We start from the raw sequence: 22368 nt of genomic DNA on the forward strand, positions 1-22368 counted from the left end.
GTATCCATGACTACATTTTGGTCCACTGTGAAATCCGCACCTCACAAGAAAAAACATCCCTTTACCGTGTATAGGGCCTACTGGACACCACGAAAGGTGTCCAAACTTGGAAAACAAGAGCCTAAGAAGTGCCCGAAGTGCAGAGAAGAAAGGGCAGATTAAGTTAATATGTTCTGGTGGTGCCCTCTTTTAGCACCCTTCTGGTTGGAAGTGTGTAAGATGATTAAAGAGGTTACAAGTCCAGAAATGAAGATAAGCCTCTAAACATATACATTTGGATTGGAGGCAGAGGGAAGTAAACTATCCAGAAATCAAAAATCCTTGTTATTTATACTAAAGGAGAGACATCTGTATTAAATGGGTGTCGCCTATAGTGTCAAACAAAATAGAATGGGTATCATCAATTCAAAGAACAAGGTTTCTGGATCTTAAGAGCTCGATGGGAGGAAGTAGAAAGGCCACATTTTGGGAGAAATGGGAAGGTTTAAAACTTTAGGAACTATTATAGATGTATAATGTGGTCTGTGTAAAATTGGTCCAATGATTCAAAATATCAGTAGCTAAGTTAAAAGAGTGAAGGTCTCACTCTAAGAAAGACTTGGCAAGTTGGTTGCTGAGCTGGAAAAGGAGTGTATTCTATGATTCTCTCACCATGGTGGCGGAGAAGGCCAGTGGAATTACCTACCTACTCTGCTAGATTTAAGCTCCCAAATACCATTGCTATATGAAGAGTAATATTTTTTTTTTAAATAAACCAATTTAGTAGCACCCCTCCTGCGCTTCTCTTTTATGTTGGCCCTCTTATCATTTACTACATTTAACTTCTTTTAGCAGATTTCTATTTTATTACAACTTTCTTGACCACATTTTTTTTTCTTCACATTGTTTACTTCTAGCATCAACTTGATACTGTTCAAGAACGCATTTGAGATTACTGACAGCCTCCTCTGTTATCATTATTATAAATGTATTTTTAATTGGTATGTGCAAATGGTTTGCATCATGTCTTTCGTGTATTAATTGCATGTTTAATGTCTTCCACAATGTGCTTTTGTAGAGGATCTTGGCCTAACTTTCAAAGACCATCCTTTTAACATACTGCTCTGCTCGAGGGTCCCAACTAGCTTGGCAGGTGTGATTTGGACTTAAACTTCTGTGAAAATATCGCTAAACATAATTGCTTCCAGAGCAGTCCATTTGTGTATTCATTAATCAATAAATCAATTTCAAATTTTGTTGTTATCTAACCAATAAATGATGGCCTGGAACTAATAATGTACACAATTTGACTCTTTTTAGATACACATCAAAGGAAGTTCTCAGTTTGAAGCAATAGACGTCTGCTCCTGCTAAGCCTGCTTGGTGAACTTTGGCTCTCATACCTGACATAGAACCTTATTTAAAGTTTGCCATATGGGATACTCTGTCAAAATGAGACATATATCTTGTCCACTGTGTTGCAATTGCCATAAGTGATAATGCACGTGTAATACGAAAGTCAGAAAATCTGGCATGTTTTTGGTAGAGTATCAAGTCCACCAAACTCTAAATAAGGCCCTAAGATTCCACATGCCTGTTATGCGTAATTTACAGTGTCTGTTTGTAGCAGGCTATATTGATATATTTTAGTTTATAGGCACATTGTTTTCTTTACTGATGGCGACTTGCTCCTGTGAAGTGGATAACGAACGACCGCTATACATTAGCCAGGATCTTGGGCGTTCAACTGAATCTGTACTTGATGGCTGTCCTTTTGCCTTTTATGTTGGGGCTGAATTGCATTCAGAATGCTAATTTGCCCTACGGAGGGTCTTTTAGCGACTTGAGACCCAAACGTTGATGCTGGGTTTGCTCTCAATAAACATACTGGGAATTCATTGTTTAGATGGAGTAGTATACTCATGCTAGATAGCAGACATATCACATTTTTATGGATTAAATGTCTTGCTCTAGGTTACATCTTTGCTTTGTGTTAATGTTGTGTGTTGCGCCTTCTCGTCCCTATTATTTCTGTTATTACAGATTAATATGTAAATACATTGCATTTTTATACTGTATTACTGCCAGGGGATCCATAATTATTTAAATTGTAACAGTGTTTGAAATTGATTAGTTGATCACTGAGTAAACAAAAAGATTTCTCTGGACGCAATTGTTTCTTGTGATAATTTCAGATCCCTAAACAAAATACTGAATCCCACTTACATTTTGATTGGATTTCATAATTAGACATGTCATACATTACTCACACTTCATACTTGACTGCTGCAGTATTACAATCAACATTAACATTGTCATGACAATGAGTAGCGGGGGCAATTAATCAGGTAATCAATTAGCCGACCGGTGGAAGGGGTCCTCCTGAGCACCTCTGTCGGAGCTGCCAGGGGGCAACGTGAACATGGTCGTTGGTAAGATTATCGTGTTTCATCGACCCGTATGCTAGTCTCTAGTTCATAGGCCCCTACAAGAGGTGTCAGCAAATGGCAATCCATGTTCTGAACTGAACTAGGAGGTTCGTAACTCAGGGAATGAGGGGTCGGGTGGGAGGAGGGGTGGGCTGGGGGTCACATAAGGCGGGGGCCAGTGTAGTGGAGTTCCAAGTTATGCCCTCACCTGTGGGCCCTTTTCTCTATCCTGTTCAAGATTGTGTGTCCCGGAGGGAGGTCTGGATATTTGGCCGAAGTAGCAGAGAGGGTGGGGGGTGTGTGTATGTGTGTGCGTGTGTGGGCGGATTAGCATGCGCTCGGGCCAGGTGCCACCTGGGTATCTAGCAGGGCTGCTGCGTCACTAGCTTGTGTTTGCACAAAGTCGTGCAGGAGTGTCGCCCATTCTAGTGAAATGGGACGCCGTCGTATGCCTCGAGCCTCCTCCTGACGGATGAGGTCTTCTTCAGCTGCGGCCCATTTCTTCACTGCCCCACACCATGCCACTATTGGGGGACCCTCTACTATGCGCCAGTACATTGCTGCTGCTTTTTTGCCAGTAGGACGGCTTGCAGGGCGAATTTGGTCTCTACTTTCATTCGCTTATTGCCCTTAAAGATGCCTAGGGCGCATGCCTCCCATGTATGAAAATCTGTTACGCCTGTGACTGCTTGTAGTGTGGTGTGCACTATTGTCCAAAGGGATTGTATCACCGGGCATGTTCAAAACATGTGGATGAATGGGGCGTCCGGAGTGCGACAGCGGGGGTATTCGAAGTGGGATGACGGGTAAAAGAGATTGAGCCGCGCCGGCATGAGGTAGGCGCTGTGTAACACGTTAAACTGGACATTTTTTTAATCTTTGGTTGCGGGACACTTTTTTGTGGTATTCTAGGGCAGTCAGCCACTTTCTGTCATGGAGGTTGGGACCAAAGTCCTTCTCTCAACGGAGCCGTAGTTGTGTCAGTGATACCTGTGTGAGTTCCATGATGGATTTAAAGATCCATGTAATATGGTGCTGCCAGCCCCCATATGTAGTAGTGTGCGCAACACCGGATGAGTCGTGGGTTCCCCGTCCCCCAGGTCCCAGATCCGCCTGCAGTCCGCCACCAGCTGCCGGTGTGGCAGAAATTGGCCAGCCGGAAGCCCTCTTCCTTCAGCCAAGTCTGTGAACGGGAGCAGTTGGCTGTCTAAGAATAGGGCTTCGGTGAGCTGGTATTCGGTCCAAATCCTAAGCTCTCCCGCAGTGTAGAATTTGTGTCCTTTAGGGAGTCCCGCCAGCGGTAAGAACGGGGAATATATCGGAGTCCCTTTGGACATGTGGTGAATCCGCATGATACAGGTTCTGGACGTTCTAACCAATAATGGATGAGCCGGGTTGGGTTTGGTACCCGGAAGGAGCATTCGGGTCAGCTCCGGGACTGTTATCCATCCGTCCTGTTTTACTGTTTCCCCAAGGTTGCGGTGTGCTGTCCAGCGCGACAGCCACTGTAGTTGCGCCGCTAAAAAGTAAGCCTCGAATGACTGGGCGCCTATTCCTCCCTTGTTGCGCGGCAGCTGCAGAACTGACAGAGCCACTCTACAGCGGCCCTTTCCCCAGATCGAGGAGATTAGTAATGAGTTGAGCTCTTGGAAGAAGGTCCGCGGCGGGATAACTGGGATATTAGTAAAGTAGTAAAGAAGCCGGGGCACCATGATCATTTTGGATAAGGCTACCCTCCCGATAGGAGCCAAAGGTAGGGTCTGCCAAAATGTATTTTGACTCTTAAGTCCCCGGAGGGCCCGGTAGTGATTGCCTTCCAGGAGGTCACGGGGCTCATGGTATAGTCTGACACCTATTTAGCACAAAGCGTCGCCTTTCCATGCTAGTGAGGCCTCTCCCAGACGAATTTCCCTGTGTGGGGTATTAGGGTGCAGGGGGTAGATAAAGGATTTCTCCCAATTCACCCGTAACCCTGCAGCTCTCTCTAATTCAGCGAGCGTGGTCCATAGGGTGGTGAGGTCTGCTGTGAAGTCTCTAACATAAATGAGGAGATCATCCGAATAGAGGGAGACGCAATGTGTGCGGCCTCCCAATGGGATGCTCCAGTGCTCGTCCACCTCCCGTAGTCGCGCTGCCAGCGGCTCCATAGCTATGGCGAGTATGATGGTCATCCCCATCATGTGCGGGTGCCACACATGATGGGGATGGAAGAGGAGACATAGCGGCCTATCCGAACCCTTGTGGTAAGGTCGGTATACAATAGTCGGGTGTACGCTATAAATTGGGGCCCTATGCCCACCCTCCTGAGCACCTCAAAGAGGTATTGCCACGCCAGGGTGTCGAACACCTTCTCAGGATCCAGTACTAGGCACGACGCACTTGGGAACTTGACCCTCACCCCATCCTGGACCTGGAACAGCCGACGTATATTCTGGGAGGTATTTCTCCCGGGGACAAATCCACTCTGGTCCGTATGCACCAGTCTGGGGAGTATTTCCGTGAGTCTAATCCGTAGTCAGGAGGGTGATAGGGCGATATGAAGCTCAGAGCAGAGGGTACCTATCTGGCTTGGGGAACGTTACCAACACAGATTCCTGCATCGATTGAGGGAGGAGTCCCACTTCTAGCACCTCCCGAAAGATGACGTCGAGCTGCGGGACCAGCTGCTGGGAGAATTTGGAGTACAGCTCTATCGGGAAGCCGCGAATGTCCCGGAGCTTTGTTTTTGGCCAAGTGGTGGATGGCGGATTTGATCTCCGCCGGTGCCAGTGGGACATCTAATGTTGTGCGTTCCTAATCTGTGATTTGGACTATGGTGTTCGCAGTGAATATACTAAGAATGTGTTCTCCCCTGTCCTGAGTTGGCTCCTTGTAAAGCATGGTGTAGTAGTCATGGCAAGCCAATAAAATATCCACCTGCGCGTAGACCACCTCCCCCTTGGTATTGCGGATGCCAGTGATCGGTTGCGTTTGCGTGTCCTGACGAACGAGTCAGGCTAGTAGGGTACCGGCACGATTACCTTCATGGTGGACTCTAGTGGTGTATGTGCGAAAATTATAGCGTTGTAAATCGGCACACGCCTCCTCGTACTTGGTTTTAGCCTCTGCCAGTTGCGTAGGGAGGAGCTCCTGCTGATCAGTTGCTTTAGATAACTGCGCGACCCTCCTCCCTAGTGTTGTGTTTCACTCCTGTGATTTGCCTGATGCATGCTCCCCGCAGGACCACTTTAAAAGCGTCCCATTCTAGGGACCGGGTCGATGTAGTGCCTGTGTTGTCGGCAATGTAGTGTTGAATGGTTTCTGACTGCTCGCGGTGGAACAACGGGTCTGTAAGGCAGTCTTTGGGGAGGCGACAGGTGGGTATCGGAGGTACGGGAGGCCGCCATGCGAGGGGTACGATATTTGCGTTGTGATCTGAAATGATCCTGCCCAAACAGGCCAAGTGTCTGATACGTGGACAGGAGGGACTGAGTGCACATGAAGTGGTCCAGGCGGACTCGTAAGTTGTGAGGTGTCGAGTGGAATGAATATAGTTTGGTGGTGGGGTGGGTATGTCTCTATGCGTCTGTTAGGGACCAATGGGTAGCCCAGGAGCGGAGTGCGGCTGTGTGCCCACAGGCCGGGGACTGCTTGGTGGGGGGGGGGGGGTGCGTTGGGATCTATCCAGTGTGAGCTCCAGGGAGCAATTGCAATCCCCACCCAGTATCCATGTGTGTGAATCCCACCAGGGCAGTCCTCAGGATCCCCCAAAATGGTGGGGCATATGTGCTGCCTACGAGGATGGGCTGGCCATCCAATAATCCTTCTATTAGCGCAGAGCGGCCCTCGGAATCCACCCATCTGCCAGTTTCGCAAAAGGGCACCCTGGGTCGAATCCAGATCAGTGCTCCTCTCGCGAAGGCTGAGTAGGTAGTGGCGCAAAAAAAAGTTTTGCCATTTCTTTTGGAGTTTGCACAATTCCTCCTTAGTGAGGTGGGTCTCCTGGAGAAAAGATCTGTGCCTGCTGCTGCGAGGATTATATTTGTGCGGGTCTGTGAAGGATCAGTGTGCGTCATCTGGTCCCTGGCAGTGTCGAGACAGTGCTACATGCTTAGCGTGATGACTGCAATTGTGGCGGGGGCCCACATCCCTCTGCTAACAGGGCCACCCTTCCTCCACGTGCTACGTGAGGTTGAGGACAATGTGCCTGTGACCGTCCCCTATATATGACCCTGCATGTACCCTAATTTATGAGATCTGCTGTCTGGGGGGTGACTCTGGGTTGGGTGATATAGTCCTCCTTAGATAAGAAGTCTTCGCTGTCGGTCGTCTTACGCCGCCAAGGAGAATAGGCGTGGGTTTCTGTCCATGTAATCTGAAGTCGGTGATGCCTGTAGTGCAGTCATGGCTCGTAGGACATCTCGACGTTCCTGCATTATTTGCTCCAGATCTGGGGAATCAAGTGTGGGGCTCCGTGCTAACTTGTTCTCTCCATTGTGCCCTCTGTTTGGGTTGCGCTTCTTGGGTCGTGGCTCTCTGTGTCTCTGTCCGCGCATGGTACCTGACCCAGGGAGCTGCGGACAGTGCAGGTCCGCCCAGTCCCTCGCCTCCTTCGCACATGTAAAGAATAGGGTAGCGTCGTGGTAGATAATTCGAAGTCATGAGGGAAATAACAGAGTATTGAATGTCATTTGACCTTAGTCGCCGCTTCACCTCCAAGAAAAGTGATCTCTGCTGCTGCACCGCTCGTGCATAATCCGGAAAAATCATCACCTGCTTATCCTCAACCCGGAGGGGGCCCGATCGCCTGGCGGCCCTGAGCAATGCATCCCGCTCTCTAAAATGGAGGAATTTTGCTAGCATCGGCCGGGGGAAGTGCTCCCGGTGGGGGTCTTCGCGCCGGGATTCTGTGGGCGCGCTCAATAGAGAAGAAGGTAGATCGTACAGGAGCCGGGGTAAAAGACTTCACCCACGCCTCCATGTGCCTCACGGGGTCCTGCCCCTCAATTCCTTCTGGCAGCCCAAGCACGCGTATATTGCAGCGTCTCGAGCGTCCCTCCGAGTCGACCATTCGTTCCTCCATTGTGGAAAGGCGGGTTAGGACATCCCGTATTGTCTTCTGCTGGTCTTTCACTGCTCGTTGCAAGTCCGCCATGATCTTTCTCCCTTCATTGACCTTGTCGGCCAGCTTGCAGTGGTCGTCCTTAATGAGGCTGATGTCGGTCGTCAGGGTGCCAAGTCTTTCTTCCATTGATACCCTGAATAGTTCAATGGCTGCCAGCACGCGGTCCAGCTTGTCGTATACGGACATGTCCGGTGGAGTCGTCTTCAGTTTGGTCCCCTTTTTGGGCTGCGGCATGTTTTCCGGCACCATCTCCGGGACCCTGGTAGTGTGCGTGGCCCTAGGTTTCCCCATCGTGTCTCCTGGGGTGTGCAGTCCCACTCGGGTCTGCGTGCTGTGGAGCTGGGGTCCGGCGGACGCTGTACGTGACCTTTCATCCTCAGATGTGGAATCTGGGTGAGCTCTGTCCCTTGTTCGCTCCGTCCGGCGAGCGGGTGCCCCAAGTGTCCAGCCTGGGGGCGTGTCTGCTCTTTGGTAGGCACCGTGAGGGTCGCTCTGAGGATTTCAGCCTTCGCGGTTACGTAGCTTACACAGCCGGATGGGCCCAATAACTCATGAGGTCAAGGAGGAGCTTGTTGTGTTGCACTTTCTACTGCTGGTCTGTTGGGGAAGGCCAAGCACCGCTTTTGGCGCCAATCGGTTTGTTAAGCCTCCATTTTAGGGCCAGGCCCCGGTCAAATTGGGCCTCGGTGGTGGGGGGGCACCACGCACCCTCCCGGTTATCAGGAAGCCCAGGGGGGTTTTCCCCCACCACTGACTGTCTACGATACAGTGTCTTCTCCTTTCTGGCGCTTTGGCCCCTCGCTTTGTCCCCCAGGAGGCTCAGTGGTTGTCTTCGCCGGGCGCCATGTTGGGGTTAGGCAGCCTCGGCTCCAAAGGTTCTCAGGCTCCCGGTAGCCCAGGAGGGAGATTCAGCACGGTGCCACCGGATCCCAGCAGTTCCGTGTGGTGCCCGCCCTCTCTCTTGGCCGGTTATGCTGGGTCCGGCTCACCTGCCCGTCACAGGCTGCCGTGGGCTGTGTGGTGTAGGGCTCTGGAGATCTGCCTGATGCTTGGGGCACGTCCGTCGGCGGCACCTAAACCCCTGAAGTCTGCTGTCGGGTGCTCAGACTGCCGCACGTCGTAACTGCTCGATGTCTCGGGTCGCGCCTCCTGTAGCTCCTCCAGGACCCTCGGTTATTGTGCGAGGACGCGGGCGGCTGCCATTTTATCTCCCCACAGCGTAATCTTCTATGGCTCCGTTTCGCCCGCTACCCCGAAGTCCTGCAGCAGGGGACAACTTCGGCAGGTACTCTGCTGGCCCCAGTTGCTGGGGGTCCGTTTCTTGTTTCGAGACCAACGCTGGAAAGCAGAGGAATTGTCTTCCCACTGTGGAGCCTCAGCAAGGCACGTCCACCATTGTTATGTTATGTTATGTTATGTTATTGGTTCATTTTTATAGCGCACGGCTACTCAGAAAGAGTGTCCCGGCGCTTTTATTGGAAAAGACAAGAAGACTGCAGCATAATAACATAACACCAAATGAAAAACTAAAAGAGTAGTGAGCCAGAGAAACCAAAAAGAACGGCTACTGAGTAAAAAGCCACGTCTTAAGGCCTTTCCTAAAAGCCAATAAGCTAGTGGCACCCCGCAGGGCCAGCGGCAGAGAGTTCCATAGCTGAGATGCCAGCACTCCAAAAGAGCGCCCACCAAGGCGCGCTTTCTTTACCCGAGGGACGACAGCAAGGTGCAGGGATTCCGACCTCAGAGACCTGGTCGGATGATAAAAGACCATTCTCTTTTGGAGGTACTTAGCTCCCCCCTTGTGAAGAGCTTTATAGACCAAGGTCAAAGCCTTAAAGGCGATCCTCTTGCGAATGGGCAACCAATGTAGCGTTACCAGCAAGCCCGAGGCACTAGAGCGCCTACTAAGGCCGAAGATAGCCCTGGCCGCGGCGTTCTGCACCACTTGAAGGCGCTGCAGCAGGTACTCGGGAAGGCCCAGGTAGAGAATGTTGGAATAATCCAACCTGGACCCAATCAGAGCCTGAACTGTCAGCGTCCTATGTTCCACGGATAACAAAGGAAGAAACCTCCGCAGCATCCTAAGGATGCCAAAGCACATGCCAGACACCCCCAGGATCTGCGATTTCAAGGTTAACCTGTTATCCAGCTTCACCCCCAGATTCTTTGCAACCTGAGAGGAGCAGGATGGAGGGAACATATCCTGTGGCCACCAAGACTGCCAGTCAGGCTCGGTGTCGCACCCAAAGAAAAGTACTTCGGACTTGTCGGAATTGCACTTGAGGCTGTTTAGATGGAACCAATGAAAAACAGCCCCAAGGCAATCCCGAATACTCTTTGTTAGCCTGCTTGGCCAAGCCCCCACAACACTGAATCCCACATGACCTGTATCTTTTTAAAGGCCAACAAAATGCTCAGTGGGTTGACCAGAAACCACTTAAGATCATATATGCATATTACTTTGTAGTGTTATTTTATTTTTCATTGGTTTGTAATCCTAATTGATATGGTGAATACATACTTCCATACATTGCCATTTACAAATCCATAACATTCTTTTTTTATTATTTTAACCTTTTTCTCGTTGATATCAAAACATATTTTCACAAACAAGAAAGCACAATATTTTGTACATTGTATATAAAAGGTTTATATGTTTAGATTAATACCTAATGTGTGTCTCTTGTCTCGCCCATACCACATTCCACTCACTAATTCAATCACAGAAAACACATTCTCTCACATATTCCACTCACACCCATCCCAGCTACATTTCACATACACTGCAATTTACACCAGGAAAGGATTTTCCAATTTCTGCTGTTGTGTTGAGGGCCAGGATCTCTCACAAAGCAGGCAACACATGCTTCAGTGGGAAAAAGAAAAAGGTGATCCACCTTCTTCAGGACTATACAACATCGCGCATAAATTGCAGTGGGCCAATGGGGGAAAAATGTTATTGACTCTTGTCCTGGGTGACAGAGAGAAAATCTCATCAGAATACTATTAGTCCGATAGAATCCTTTGGACACTGGGTATACCTATCTCTTAGGCCTCCTGTGTTTTGCAGACCTCCATGTTAGCTCTCTGGTTATTTAACTTGGTAATAGTGTGTCAGCAAAGACATCCTGTTACAGTAGACAAACCAAACTTAAGAAAACTGATCTTGCTAGTGTCCACCTCTGCTTAACCTTAAACAGTGGCTTTCTGCCTTTCTTAATAAAAGATTTGTTCTGTTACCAACTTGTGTATCTTTGGCCCGAAGATAGCCGCATTGAAAATGAGACCCTTATTTTTTCCTTTGTGCACTGGCCAGTATTCTGGCCTCAGGGAAGAACATAGAGTGAGTGAGTGAAGCATTTTCACAGGATGTCTTCCCATAGTTTATGGACCTTGTTTTTGGGCTGTCCAGGGCAAAAAAATGTTTCTCTCCATTTAGTAGAAGATATGCTTGTGGCATATTTTGTTCTCGTGTCCATTCATTAGTTGGAGGTAAATCTGGAAATACATATGACACTGAATTTAGATGACTTGGGCAAGTGACCCAATGTGCATTTTGAAATAAAGAGTAATAACCAATTGTCATTTTGAGTACCACATCTAATTATTTTGCTGCAGGGTTAAGCCAGATCTATTTAGTTCTAGTTTGATGGCAAGCATTTGATCCACTGCTGGGGTTTGCCACACAGTTTTGCGCATTGTTGAAATCATTGGAGCAGAGCATCAACTGTATCATCAAGAAGAATCAGTGCTGCCTCTTAAGTGTATACTTGATGACTATAGTGATCTGTGTCATTGATATGGCATTGTACTGAATGAAACCTTGAGGAACGAAGCTTTTATATCTTCTGGGATAATAAGTGTCAGTTGTTTAATAACTCAGCCAGCTGATTTGCTGCAAGAGCTTGAGGAGGGTCAGCGTCCAGATTTCTTATTGGTATGTATTATGTGTGGGGACATTTTACCATGCTTATTGCCATGAATGCAATCTATGTGCAAGAGCATCATCTTCTGGAAGTTTAAGGGTAGCCCCTATAGAAAACCTGACATTTCTCTGAGATTAACGCACACCTTCATTAGCTGTATGGTAATAGGGTGAAAGTAACACCTGAAAAAGGATTTATTTTCCCTCTGTGGATATCACAATACAAGTGTACATTTTGTTAATTAGTTAATACATTTATTCTGAGCTACCAGTCCACTGGATCAGTACACTAAATGTATCTTCAAAAGGGAATGCACCACTAAGTCAATAAGCCCCTTCATTAGACTGTGTACTACCTTTGAATTTCTGTCACAACTGTATTGCTGCCCGAATTCACAAGTATCTTTCCATGTTAATGTGGTGAAAATTTGCTAGTAAATTCATGACTTGTGTATGTTTTCCATTTTTGTTTATTATTTCCCATCTCAAGTGGTTGGAAGTAAATGGATGGCTAGATTATTAATGCTGCTTTTTTGTTCATAATAGGCCATTTATTCCTGTTCGTAAACCTATCCTCGATGACATTGACTCTCAATATGGACTGCATGACTACCAACTACACATTGATATACACAGTGGGGGAAGAACCTTTATGTGCGGGTCATTCAGCCATTTGCACTGCAAAAAAGGTAACTCAAAAGTGAAGGATGAACTATATTTGATACAAAACAGCTGTTCTTTTAAAAAAGGACTGTTTAACTAAAATTATATATGTGTTTCTCCCAACACTTAGACATCTACATATTTCATTTTCTGTTGATGCTTATACAAATTGTATATTTATTTTAAATGTTTTTATACTAGTTGTATGTATTGTTTTCTTATCATTTGTACAGCATGCCATCACAAGCAGTTTAGCCAGTGAAGTAGCTTTATTAAAAAGCAAGCTGAATCTGGCAATTGGTTGCATGCTTTCATGTCTGCTGTGCTCACTATTAGCTACACGCCAGAGCTTTCTCACATGACTGGAAACGTGTGTGAGACTTGATCTTTTGTAGTGTGTGAAGTTCTGAGCGGTACTCAGAGTGCATTTATTTTCCTATTGCTTGGGCATGTAGGTGTCAAAAACGAGTTTAAGACTACAGATAAGCACAATATTTAGACTTTCAATTTATGCATGTGAGTTGCATTTGCAATCTGATCAGATTAGTTCTGAAGATACGTTCAGTCCAGTTCAAATCCACAACAGCAGGAACGTTCCTGAGATATGGAGGATGAAGTCTGGTATAGCCTTAGAGCTATAATGCGTAATCTTGTACCTGAGTAGCTCTGTTTGGCATAGTTGGAGAGTGACTGAACACCACTCAGAAGCCATGCCCATTTTGTGAATTGGTGGTCGTGTTATAACATGGTGGAACAAGCTTACAAGTTACAAGTTTGATTGTCAGAGAGCTTCCGATAAGCTAGTGGATCCTGTTGGTATATAGTGGCCAACAGATTTACTCTGTGGCAGATAATTCTTACTATTAGTGGGTTTTGTAGGATGATAGATATGTCAGTTGAAGCGCTTAGCTCTGTATATTATGAGAATAAGTATGTAATCTTGTATAAGCTGATACCTTCTAGTTGTGGACCCGGAAGTGAGGACTATTGCTCATCCCGGATAGAGCAATCTGTAATTGGCCTGTGGCCCAGCCCAAAACTGTGTCCTATGGGCACCGTTAGCTTGACAGCTCATTGCAGCCAAGCTCCGTCCTCTTTCTCTCTGGAACTTATTCTGTAGTTTGCTAGATCCAATGTGCAAGACTTCATCATCTAACCATCCATCAAACCACCTTAAAGAAGGTACTGCTTGGGAATCTGTTTAAAATGTAAGCAATCTAAAGGTGGAAGTATCTTTCAGAAGATAAAATTACTACTTTCTTTGGTAATGATTTTTCTGGAGGATACTCTGTCCACCTGAAAATTCCTCACTGGACCACTCACCTCGCCATTTGATGATTGTCTTATAGGGGAAGATTAATAAGATACCAATTTTAGTTTGGTACTGCACTACTTAAAGATGCTAATCGTTCCGCTTGCCTCAAAGACTTTGAAAAAATGGATGGAAACAGAAGTTGGTTCAGTGAGGTGGGTGCTATGTGGTTTTGGTAGTCTCATGCAATGTCACTTTGGTGTTGATATAAAGGCAGCACCCACAACCGGAGTCTTGAGAGCCCTGAAATTTACAGGTCCAGCCTGACTCCTGGGATTATTCTACAGGTGAGGAATCTGCAGGAACATAGAGTATTCACAAGAAACATAGTTGCACTGACAGGCAACTTTCACATACATTTTCAACCATAAAACTAGGGGCATCACACCCTCAACTAGAAGTTCAGTAATATATAGCCAAGTACTCTAGGTTCAATGTCCGTACTTTCTAATCGCTAATCCACCTCTCCAGCAATGGTCTATGGAGGCTAGGTAAATCCTGTGCAGTGGTGTCAGTGCTACTGATTGAATTTATGTGCTCTCATTTCCAAACATTTTGGGACATCTAACCACAAGTTAGCCTACTCCTCTTCTTTAATTTCCCTTCCCAGATGTCTAGTGCAGTGATCCTAATATGTCATGTACCCATGCAGTTCCCCTTCCACCAAAGCTCTATATATTTGAAGGATAAACACAAATGCCGCTAACGCCCAGTGCTGGTGTCTTTGTTGGCATAGTTTAACACTCTGTTGAGAAATTGCAACCTATCAGGTTTATGTTCAGTTAGTCTGACATTTTGTTTACTATCCTCAAATGATTTGCGTGATCTTTTTACATATGTCTGCTGGTGTTCTACAGTTTTCCCCCCTTCCATCTTTCAAATTATGCCTCTATCATCGTTGGGATAAAACAAAGATTGCAGGATTCTAGGGTATTAAAACGAAACGAGCTCATACAATTCCTATTTGCCTCTTTGAAACATTTTCATGTCGCTTTAGGTTTTGCATGGTGGCTCTTTGCAACCAAGCTAAGTCCCACATTGCCATCCCCTCTATAGCTCTGTTCACTTCCAGCCATTTCTTTTTTCTTTTTTTAATATTGATTATAAACCAAACATTGAGGCATCGCAAATTAATATATGCTGGAATTTCATCATAAATAAGATCTACATTTCTTGTACTTTTCATTTACACAAGAAGAAGGAAACACAGTAAAATAGATAGTTAAGGTACCATACAACTGATAATAAATATAACTATTACTCAAGATCTTTTAAAGTACATAGTCTAACCAATCTGTGCCACCGCTGCACCTTCTGAGCCATTTGCTCATTGGAGCCCAGATCTTCCGACCTCTTACTGGCACGGCTACCCTTACAGTTGTATAGTGTTCTTTCAAGATTATAAATAGCTAGTAAGCTACCTAACCAAGCCTGGTAGGGAGGGGGCTTGACATGTTTCCACTGAGTGGCGATTTTAGTTTTAGGAAGTAGGGGACCACTATATATGAAAAACACTAGTTATACATAGGGAAAAATTGTCTAATTTGAAAAAGGTCTATAACTAGTCCAATTAACACATAAACGAATAGTGATATTGTGTTTTCCGTCACAAGACGCCGGGATCCATTATCATCGATGCGTTGAAGAAGCCAGAAGATTTACTGCATTCTACCCTTGAAAAAATCAACCTATCATTTCCATATGAAAATCGATCTGGCTTTTCTTCTAGATGTCCATTATTTAAGAGCCACTAACCACAACGCCGAGATATTTGAAGTGTTTTATTACTAGCACCATATCTATTCTCAGAATTAATGAAATACTGTACGTCGCGATCAAAATACATCTAAGGAAATTACACGTGTATAATTCAACTTTGTATCAGCACCTTCCCTACCAGTATGCTAGGTCTACTAGATTGAACGTACAACTAGCCAGTATTCTGGACTAGCTTTCCACTCATCCTAAGCTGTTTTTAGTCAAAGAAGGGTCACCTGATGAAGGCTAACGAGTCGAAACGCGCGTAGTGTGTATCTACCGCTTTGCCTACATCATGTTCATTCATCTTCTTATTGTCTTATTTTATGTCCTGTTATATGTATGTTTTTTTGCACCATCAATAACAAACCATTTTTGATTTAGCAATGTATAAAAGGTTTCTTCAAAACTATTTATCAGTCATCCTCTGAAAAACTAAATTTTTTAAAAATTTTTATAAAAAAGTATATATTCTTTACAAAATCAATCAAATATAATAAATTTTGAATAAAAGTACAACAAAGTGGTTCATGATCATTTATATATAGTGGGTTTTTGATATCACTATTCGTTTATGTGTTAATTGGACTAGTTATAGACCTTTTCCACTGAGTGGCGATTACAGCTACCACAATAAATGTAAAGTTCACCTGGGGGTTATCGAGTTGCACACTGGCATGCATCAGTAATGGGGTTATGCCTACTCTCCTACCCAATGCTTCATACAGAAACACCTCATTCCCTTGTTTTAGAAGTGTCAGTTTCCCACACAAAAAAACATATTTATTAGATCGTCTGGCCCATGAGTACATCTAGGACATTTATCATCCTCCCTCTTGCCCCAACTAAGAAGTTTAGCCGGCATAAAATAAAGGTTGAAAATAGTTTGATAGTGCTAGGCTTTTAGGTTAGAAGCAAGAAAAGTTTCAGAGCCCAGTACAATTGACCTATATAGATCTACATCACCATCTCGCAGCTTCTCTAAATCATCAGGGACTTTATCCAGTAGGATTATATAAATGTGTTTTATCCTAGATCGGGGGCACATAACCACTTGCAGGAGTGGGATTTGTGTTAGAGAGTTAATTAATCCCGCCCTGAGAAAGATAACCGATAATCTGGATATATTTAAAATATGATCCTGCCGTTTCACCATACCCCTCCTGGAGGTCAGAAAACAAGCTGGTTTGATTAGCCCGATATAAATCCCCAATTCTGGTTATGCCTTTTTGTTCCGACTGTTAAACTACCACGTCATAAGACATTGCAGGAAACGGAGAGGAGCGCCACAGCAGTGAATATCTCTTACAAATGGGTATCTTCATAAATTTCTCCACTTTAGGCCACACTTTCCATACTGCAATCGCACACGTGAATCAGGTTTTCTTGTATTAACTATCCTCCAGTTATCTAAAAAGCATACCGCGGGCCGATCGTCTCATGACCAACTGATGGATAGTGGAAATCGCTGTACCATACTCCTGGCCCCTGATATTTACACTGGCATTTTCCGATAGGAACAGCTCCGCCATCTGCTGTATGAAAGTAGCATAATAGTAACAATGTATGTTGGGGACCCCCCATCCTCCGCGGTCTTGCGGTAGAGGTAATAACTTTAAAGATCGCCAGGTTTTCATATACAGCCAGATATAGTTAATAAAGATAGAATCTAATTTCTGTAACAAATGCCATCAATCTTCACAGGGATAAAGCGGAGCAGATACAAAATCTTAGGGAAGATCATCATTTTGAGAATGTTGCATCTACCAATTATCGTGGGATGTAGCCTATCCACGCATTTTAAATCTGTATAGATTTTATTAAACATTCTGACCCTAACCCCGAACAGCTACTTCCAACCTGCGAGGATCTGTAAACCAAGTATTGGAATTGCAGACCATCTGCGTTTTCCCTGCATTCGATAGGTATCCTGATGTCCTGCTATATTCCCAAGCCAACCTTTCTATTTCTAACCTCGCCATCTTAGGGTCTGAAGTCACAATGGCGATATCATCCGCATATGCTATTACCTTAGTGTCAAAACCATTGATGCATACTGGCTTTATACACAGGTTTTGAAGTATTTGCTGAATGAACTGATCGATGTATAAGGCAAACAAAATTGGAGACCAGGGCCAAACCTTCCTTGTCCCCCTGGCAACCTGAATACAACCTGACTCTTGGCCCATGATTTGCAACTTGGCGTAGGATCTAGAATACATTGCTCGTATAGCTGTAATAAGACCAGGGCCAAACCCCTTATCCACGAAGATTCCCCATAGATACTGCCAGGACACGCCGTCAAAGGCCTTTTCTGTATCCAGGAGAATTAAGGAGATTTAAGGCCATCTTCTCCCCTAGCACTTCTGTTGCATTAAATAAGGTGTTAGTGCGCCTAATATGGTCGGTGGTACCCCTCCCAGGAATCAAACCTCGTTGCCAGGGGGAAACTAGGTGAGCTATGATCCTACTTAACCGCAACATATAAATTTAGACTAAAGCTTGGCATCTGAATTGATGAGGGATATAGGCGAATAGGAAGCCGGGTTAGCTGAGGGTTTATCTTTTTTTTAAAAGATGACTATGCCCGTCCCTGCCCAAGAATATGGTGGAATCCCATTATGTTGTACCCCAATTAACAAATCTAGGAGTAAAGGAGCTAGCTCGGGCTGGAATACCTTATACAGTTCTAAGGGGATTCTATCAGGACCTGCTGCCTTTCCTGAGGCCATAGAATGTAGGCCATTTACAACTTCCTCCAATATAATCTCTTCCTCTAACTCCTGTTGCATCTCATCATCAATCCCTTGTGGGTCTTCCATACAATCTATCCAATTAGGAGAGGAAGAGTGAGTGTCCTCCTGCTGGTATAAATCCTGATAGAAGCATTCAAATACTTTAATAATATTTTTTAAGCTTGTGACCTACCGTCCATTCTGCCCTTTAATTCTTGAAATATTATACCTAGCTGACTTCTGTTTTGTGCAGAGCGCTTGTAGTTAGCCCACCATTTCTCCATATTCATAGCTATCTACTTTATGTGCCTGATACGCAGCTGCACACCTCCTGTTTTAACAGCTGCTAATCTCCTCTTTAGTCATCACTATTTCTTGCTGCGAGGTTAATGCTGTCGCCTGTTGATTTTGGCTGAATGCTAGAGTATGGTCCTTTTCTAAAACTGCAAGTCTACCAATCAAACCCTTCATTTCATCCTTTTCCAATTGCCTACTCTTCCCAACAAAACTAATAACTTTCCCCTGCAAGCCAGCCTTAAAACTGTCCCAGACCATACCATGAGAAGTTCTATACCGATTTGCATCAAAATATTGTACAATCCACTGCCTAATGTGTTGTATGACGGAGACATTGTAAAGCAATTTTCCGTCAAATGTCAACTGTGGCTGAGCTCGTACATCCTGTTGTATTGCCCAGTCTAAAATTAATAGGTTATTTTCAGAGAGCAGGTTAGGTAGCTTCTTGATTCCTACAACATTACACATAGAAGAGGATACAAAAAAGTAATCAAACTACATGTTTACTATGGGGATATGAAAAATAAGTAAACCCCGGAACTGTTGGGTACTTATCAGCCCACACATCCACTAAATTATAACTTATTTTTAGGGTACCCAAAGCTTTATATACAATGGCTTCCTCCCATTGTATTTCAACATTAAACCCCTACTCAAACCCCTACTCACAACCAGATTTATATTCAGATCCCCACAGATGACTAATGGTTCTGGCCAGGTTGCCAGCTCAACTTCTAAGTTGTTAAAGACTTTTGGGTCATCCTGTAACGATCCATAAATAGTGCAAACTGTCAATCCCAAGGGTGGTGACACAATCGCCCATCTGCCCCATTTATCCTCCCAATACCCGTGTGCCAGCACCCATGCCATTTCTAACATGAATAGTGACCCCCCCTTATATTAGAAGTTTGAGTGGAGCACGCTGCCAAGGTATATAGCCTTTAATTGTCAAGATATTCTGCTTCCCCCATCGAATGTGTGTTTCCTGCTGACAAATTATAACAAACCTTTGCGTTCTAAGAACCTCGGGGACCATTGCTTGTTTGATTCTATCATTTAGGCCCCCCCCACATTGATGCTATATATATTTATCTTACCTATTCCCAAAGCAGAGGCTGTCCCTCCAGATACTTTCAAATTCCTTCTCCATCTGAATATTCTTGTCCACCATTTTATACATCTCCAATCGTCCCACCCTTTTCCTTGCCCAACCAATGCACAATGCTACACCTTCTTCCACAATGTCTTCTTTTTTTATATTGCCCCCCCTTCCTCCCCGAACCCACCCCCTTCCTTCTGCCCCAAACCCCCTCCTGTGCCCCCATACCAGCATCCCCCAACCCTCTGTGACACCAGGCCTTCCAGAGTAGATATCTTCCAAACCAGATCAATATGCAAACCACAGTTATATATGCATTATCCCATCTATTCTAGATTGATTGCAGATATTCTTTTGCTTGGACTTTAGAGGTGAAAACTGCGTTTGGCCCTTGCAGATAACTTTTAGTTTGGCTTGGTTAAGCAATAAAACCTGTGCTCCCTTTGCCTGGAACATTGGCATCAATTGCTGCAATTGCCACCATTTCTCTACGAATATGTGATGTTACAACCCATGTGATTGCATCGCATGCCCATGCAACACCAACCTTTGGAGTGCAGGAAGTTTGAATAGGTTAATCTTCTATTCCAACTCCAGTATTTGCAACAGTAGGGAAGGTGTTGGAGTTAAATCCAACACCTTCTATTCACTGCTGCACACCTTTTTCGTTGCAACGGCATGCAATGTAATGGAATGCATTGTAACAGTTGCGTAGTAAAGGCTGTTTCCCTTTCCCTACTGTCGCATGACCATAATCGGGCCGTACAAACAATTCAGATCCCTTTCCTTTTCCTATCTGGTCTAGGTAGGTCATAAATTGCTTCCTTGGCCCAAAAACTATTCAAACATATCAATATAACTCTGGGTTTGGTTATAGACTGTCCCGCTCTCTTAAGCTGGTTAAAAGGGAATCTGTGAGCCCTCTGAACCTCAAACTTCCAGTCTCACTGCGTAGGTTCCGGGAATACCTCTGTAAAGTGTTCTACAATAAAATTCCGGACGTCCCTTCCCTCCATGCCTTCTGGAATACCCAGGACTCTCAAATAGTTCCTTCTTGCATGATTTTCAGATAACTTCCAAATAGTATTGTCCTTCTGTGCTCTTATAAAATCTGTGAGGGTTGTTTGGATGACAAGCTCGTCCTCTAGTGTTGAGATCCATGCTTATGCTTCCCTAATCCTTACTGCGGATAGAGTGCTGCAACTTGCGGCATGCACCTTGGGTCCTTAGGCTCTCTGTCTGAGTCTCCTCCCTGTGAGCTATGATCCTCTGGTAGATGATGGAGAGCGATCCCGGTAGCCACCTCTCCAGTAACCACAGCTCTACCTTCCCCCAGATTAGGGGAAAAGGAATACTCCCATACTAGCGAGCCAACAGGCCCCTTAGACTTAGTCATGAGCGGATCTCTGTGTTCTTTCTGTTTTCGGACAGTTGAAGGGCTGATTGGGAACTTACCACCTGTATCCCCCTCTTCCACGTGTAGGCTGCTTGTGTCACTCCCGCCACTGTAGCTGAGTTTTTCTCCTGTCCAGCCCTTTCCCAGGCTCTCATCACCTGAATAGTTAGAGGGTTCAGACATTGAGTAAAACTTATCCCCAGAGTCCACCCCTTTTATAAGTCCCAGCTACAAGCTTGATCCCCTCCCAAATCGAGGATTTAGTGCGACCTGATTTGGTTTTGCCCCTGGGTCTGTTCCAAGTAGTCACTCTCCAGAGAGGTCCTTTGGGGGTTACTCGCAAAGTATCCCCTGATCCCCCTCCAGCAACAGATATCACATCAAAGTCAGGGTTCCCCCCATGCTCTGAGCCCCCCCCCCCCCCGGACTCATCCCCAGTCGCCCCACTTCCATCACTCACCTCTTTGCCACAGAGAGAGAGATTGGAGAGGTGAACTGGTGAATTACTTCTGGATTCAGCGAGGGGCTCACCATCACGCTGGCCTTAGCTGCAGTCACATCAGCCTCCATCACGCCAACCTGCAGCTTCCTAGTCTTTGCCGTCTGGGCTTGAAAGAATGCTGGCAGCGTTTTCCTGCTACAGGCGAAGGAGCCTGTTTTCAGAATTGGCTCCACAGAGTTGAGAGTCATGCCTCCGACCGCCCTCTTAGCTCCTGTTGCAGCCCCTACACATGTTGCGTTCATGGTGTTCGTCACTGTGGGCAGTCTGCGACTCTTTGCGCCTCTCACAGTCTTTGGAGGCATCTGGAGTGCTTTGTGAGTCGACCGAATGCAGGAAAACAAAGGACTCGCGATGACGAACCACGAAGGCGCCAGCAGCTTGTAGCACTTCAAACACAGTCCCCAGATCATGCCAAACAAGGAGAAAATCAGCCGTGGACCCATCCCGCCCAAGAAAGGGGGGGGGGAGATTGATCAGAGGGTAGAAGCCAGCTTACTCAACCGCGAGTGCGGCTGCCATCTTGCCTCCCTTCAGCCAGACATTTTTTTCCTGATGCCTAGGCAGGCCATTCTATGAAGATATACAGAAGGGAAGCCTCCTGGTACCAGAGTACGTTGGAAGATACCACTCGCCCTCTACCGAGGTTCCGTTATAATATTCTTGCTTGCTGTTACACTACACCCTTTTAAAATTAAGCACTCTGCACCGTCTCTCCTAAAAGACCTTTGTAGTCATTGGCACTAGAAGTGACTCAAATGGGTCTAGTAGTGTGAAAGAAAATTAATCATTACAACACTGAATCTACTGCACCAGGAGATAAAGTGCACCTTTCATCTCATCCGATCCACTAACATTTGCTCTTTAAGAAGAGTTCATTTTGCTAAATATCATCCTTCAAACAACCAAATGTATGTCCAAGTATGTTATCACCCATGCTTCACACATGAACTGGGTAGGGGACTCGAGACAGATGAATGAATATAGTTAATATTTCAGAATTGTCCTTATTCATCTTTAAACCAGAGATCAGCTCAGAATCTTCTACGGACCTAGGACCACTGAATAGAGAGTTCAGGCTCTTGTCACAGTTCATAAGAATCCTTATGCAGTGATGCAGCTCCTATGCTTAATAGGGCTGAACTGAATTCCATTTATTCCTGGGTCACTTG

General features: G+C 45.4%; 1 protein-coding gene across 3 annotated transcripts in view; it reads left to right on the plus strand.

The window, feature by feature from the left end:
- The window catches only part of FBXO15 (F-box protein 15), a 242384-nt gene that overhangs the window by 191182 nt on the left and 28834 nt on the right, over window positions 1-22368 (plus strand). For all 3 annotated transcript variants that reach the window (XM_086965436.1, XM_086965435.1, XM_086965437.1), the window contains one exon: window positions 11984-12126. In XM_086965436.1, the coding sequence (XP_086821562.1) occupies window positions 11984-12126 (143 nt within the window). The remainder of the gene's footprint in view (window positions 1-11983; window positions 12127-22368) is intronic.

This window comes from Lissotriton vulgaris, chromosome 4_1 (genome assembly GCF_964263255.1).
Source record: "Lissotriton vulgaris chromosome 4_1, aLisVul1.2, whole genome shotgun sequence".
Classification (NCBI taxonomy): Eukaryota; Metazoa; Chordata; class Amphibia; order Caudata; family Salamandridae; genus Lissotriton; species Lissotriton vulgaris.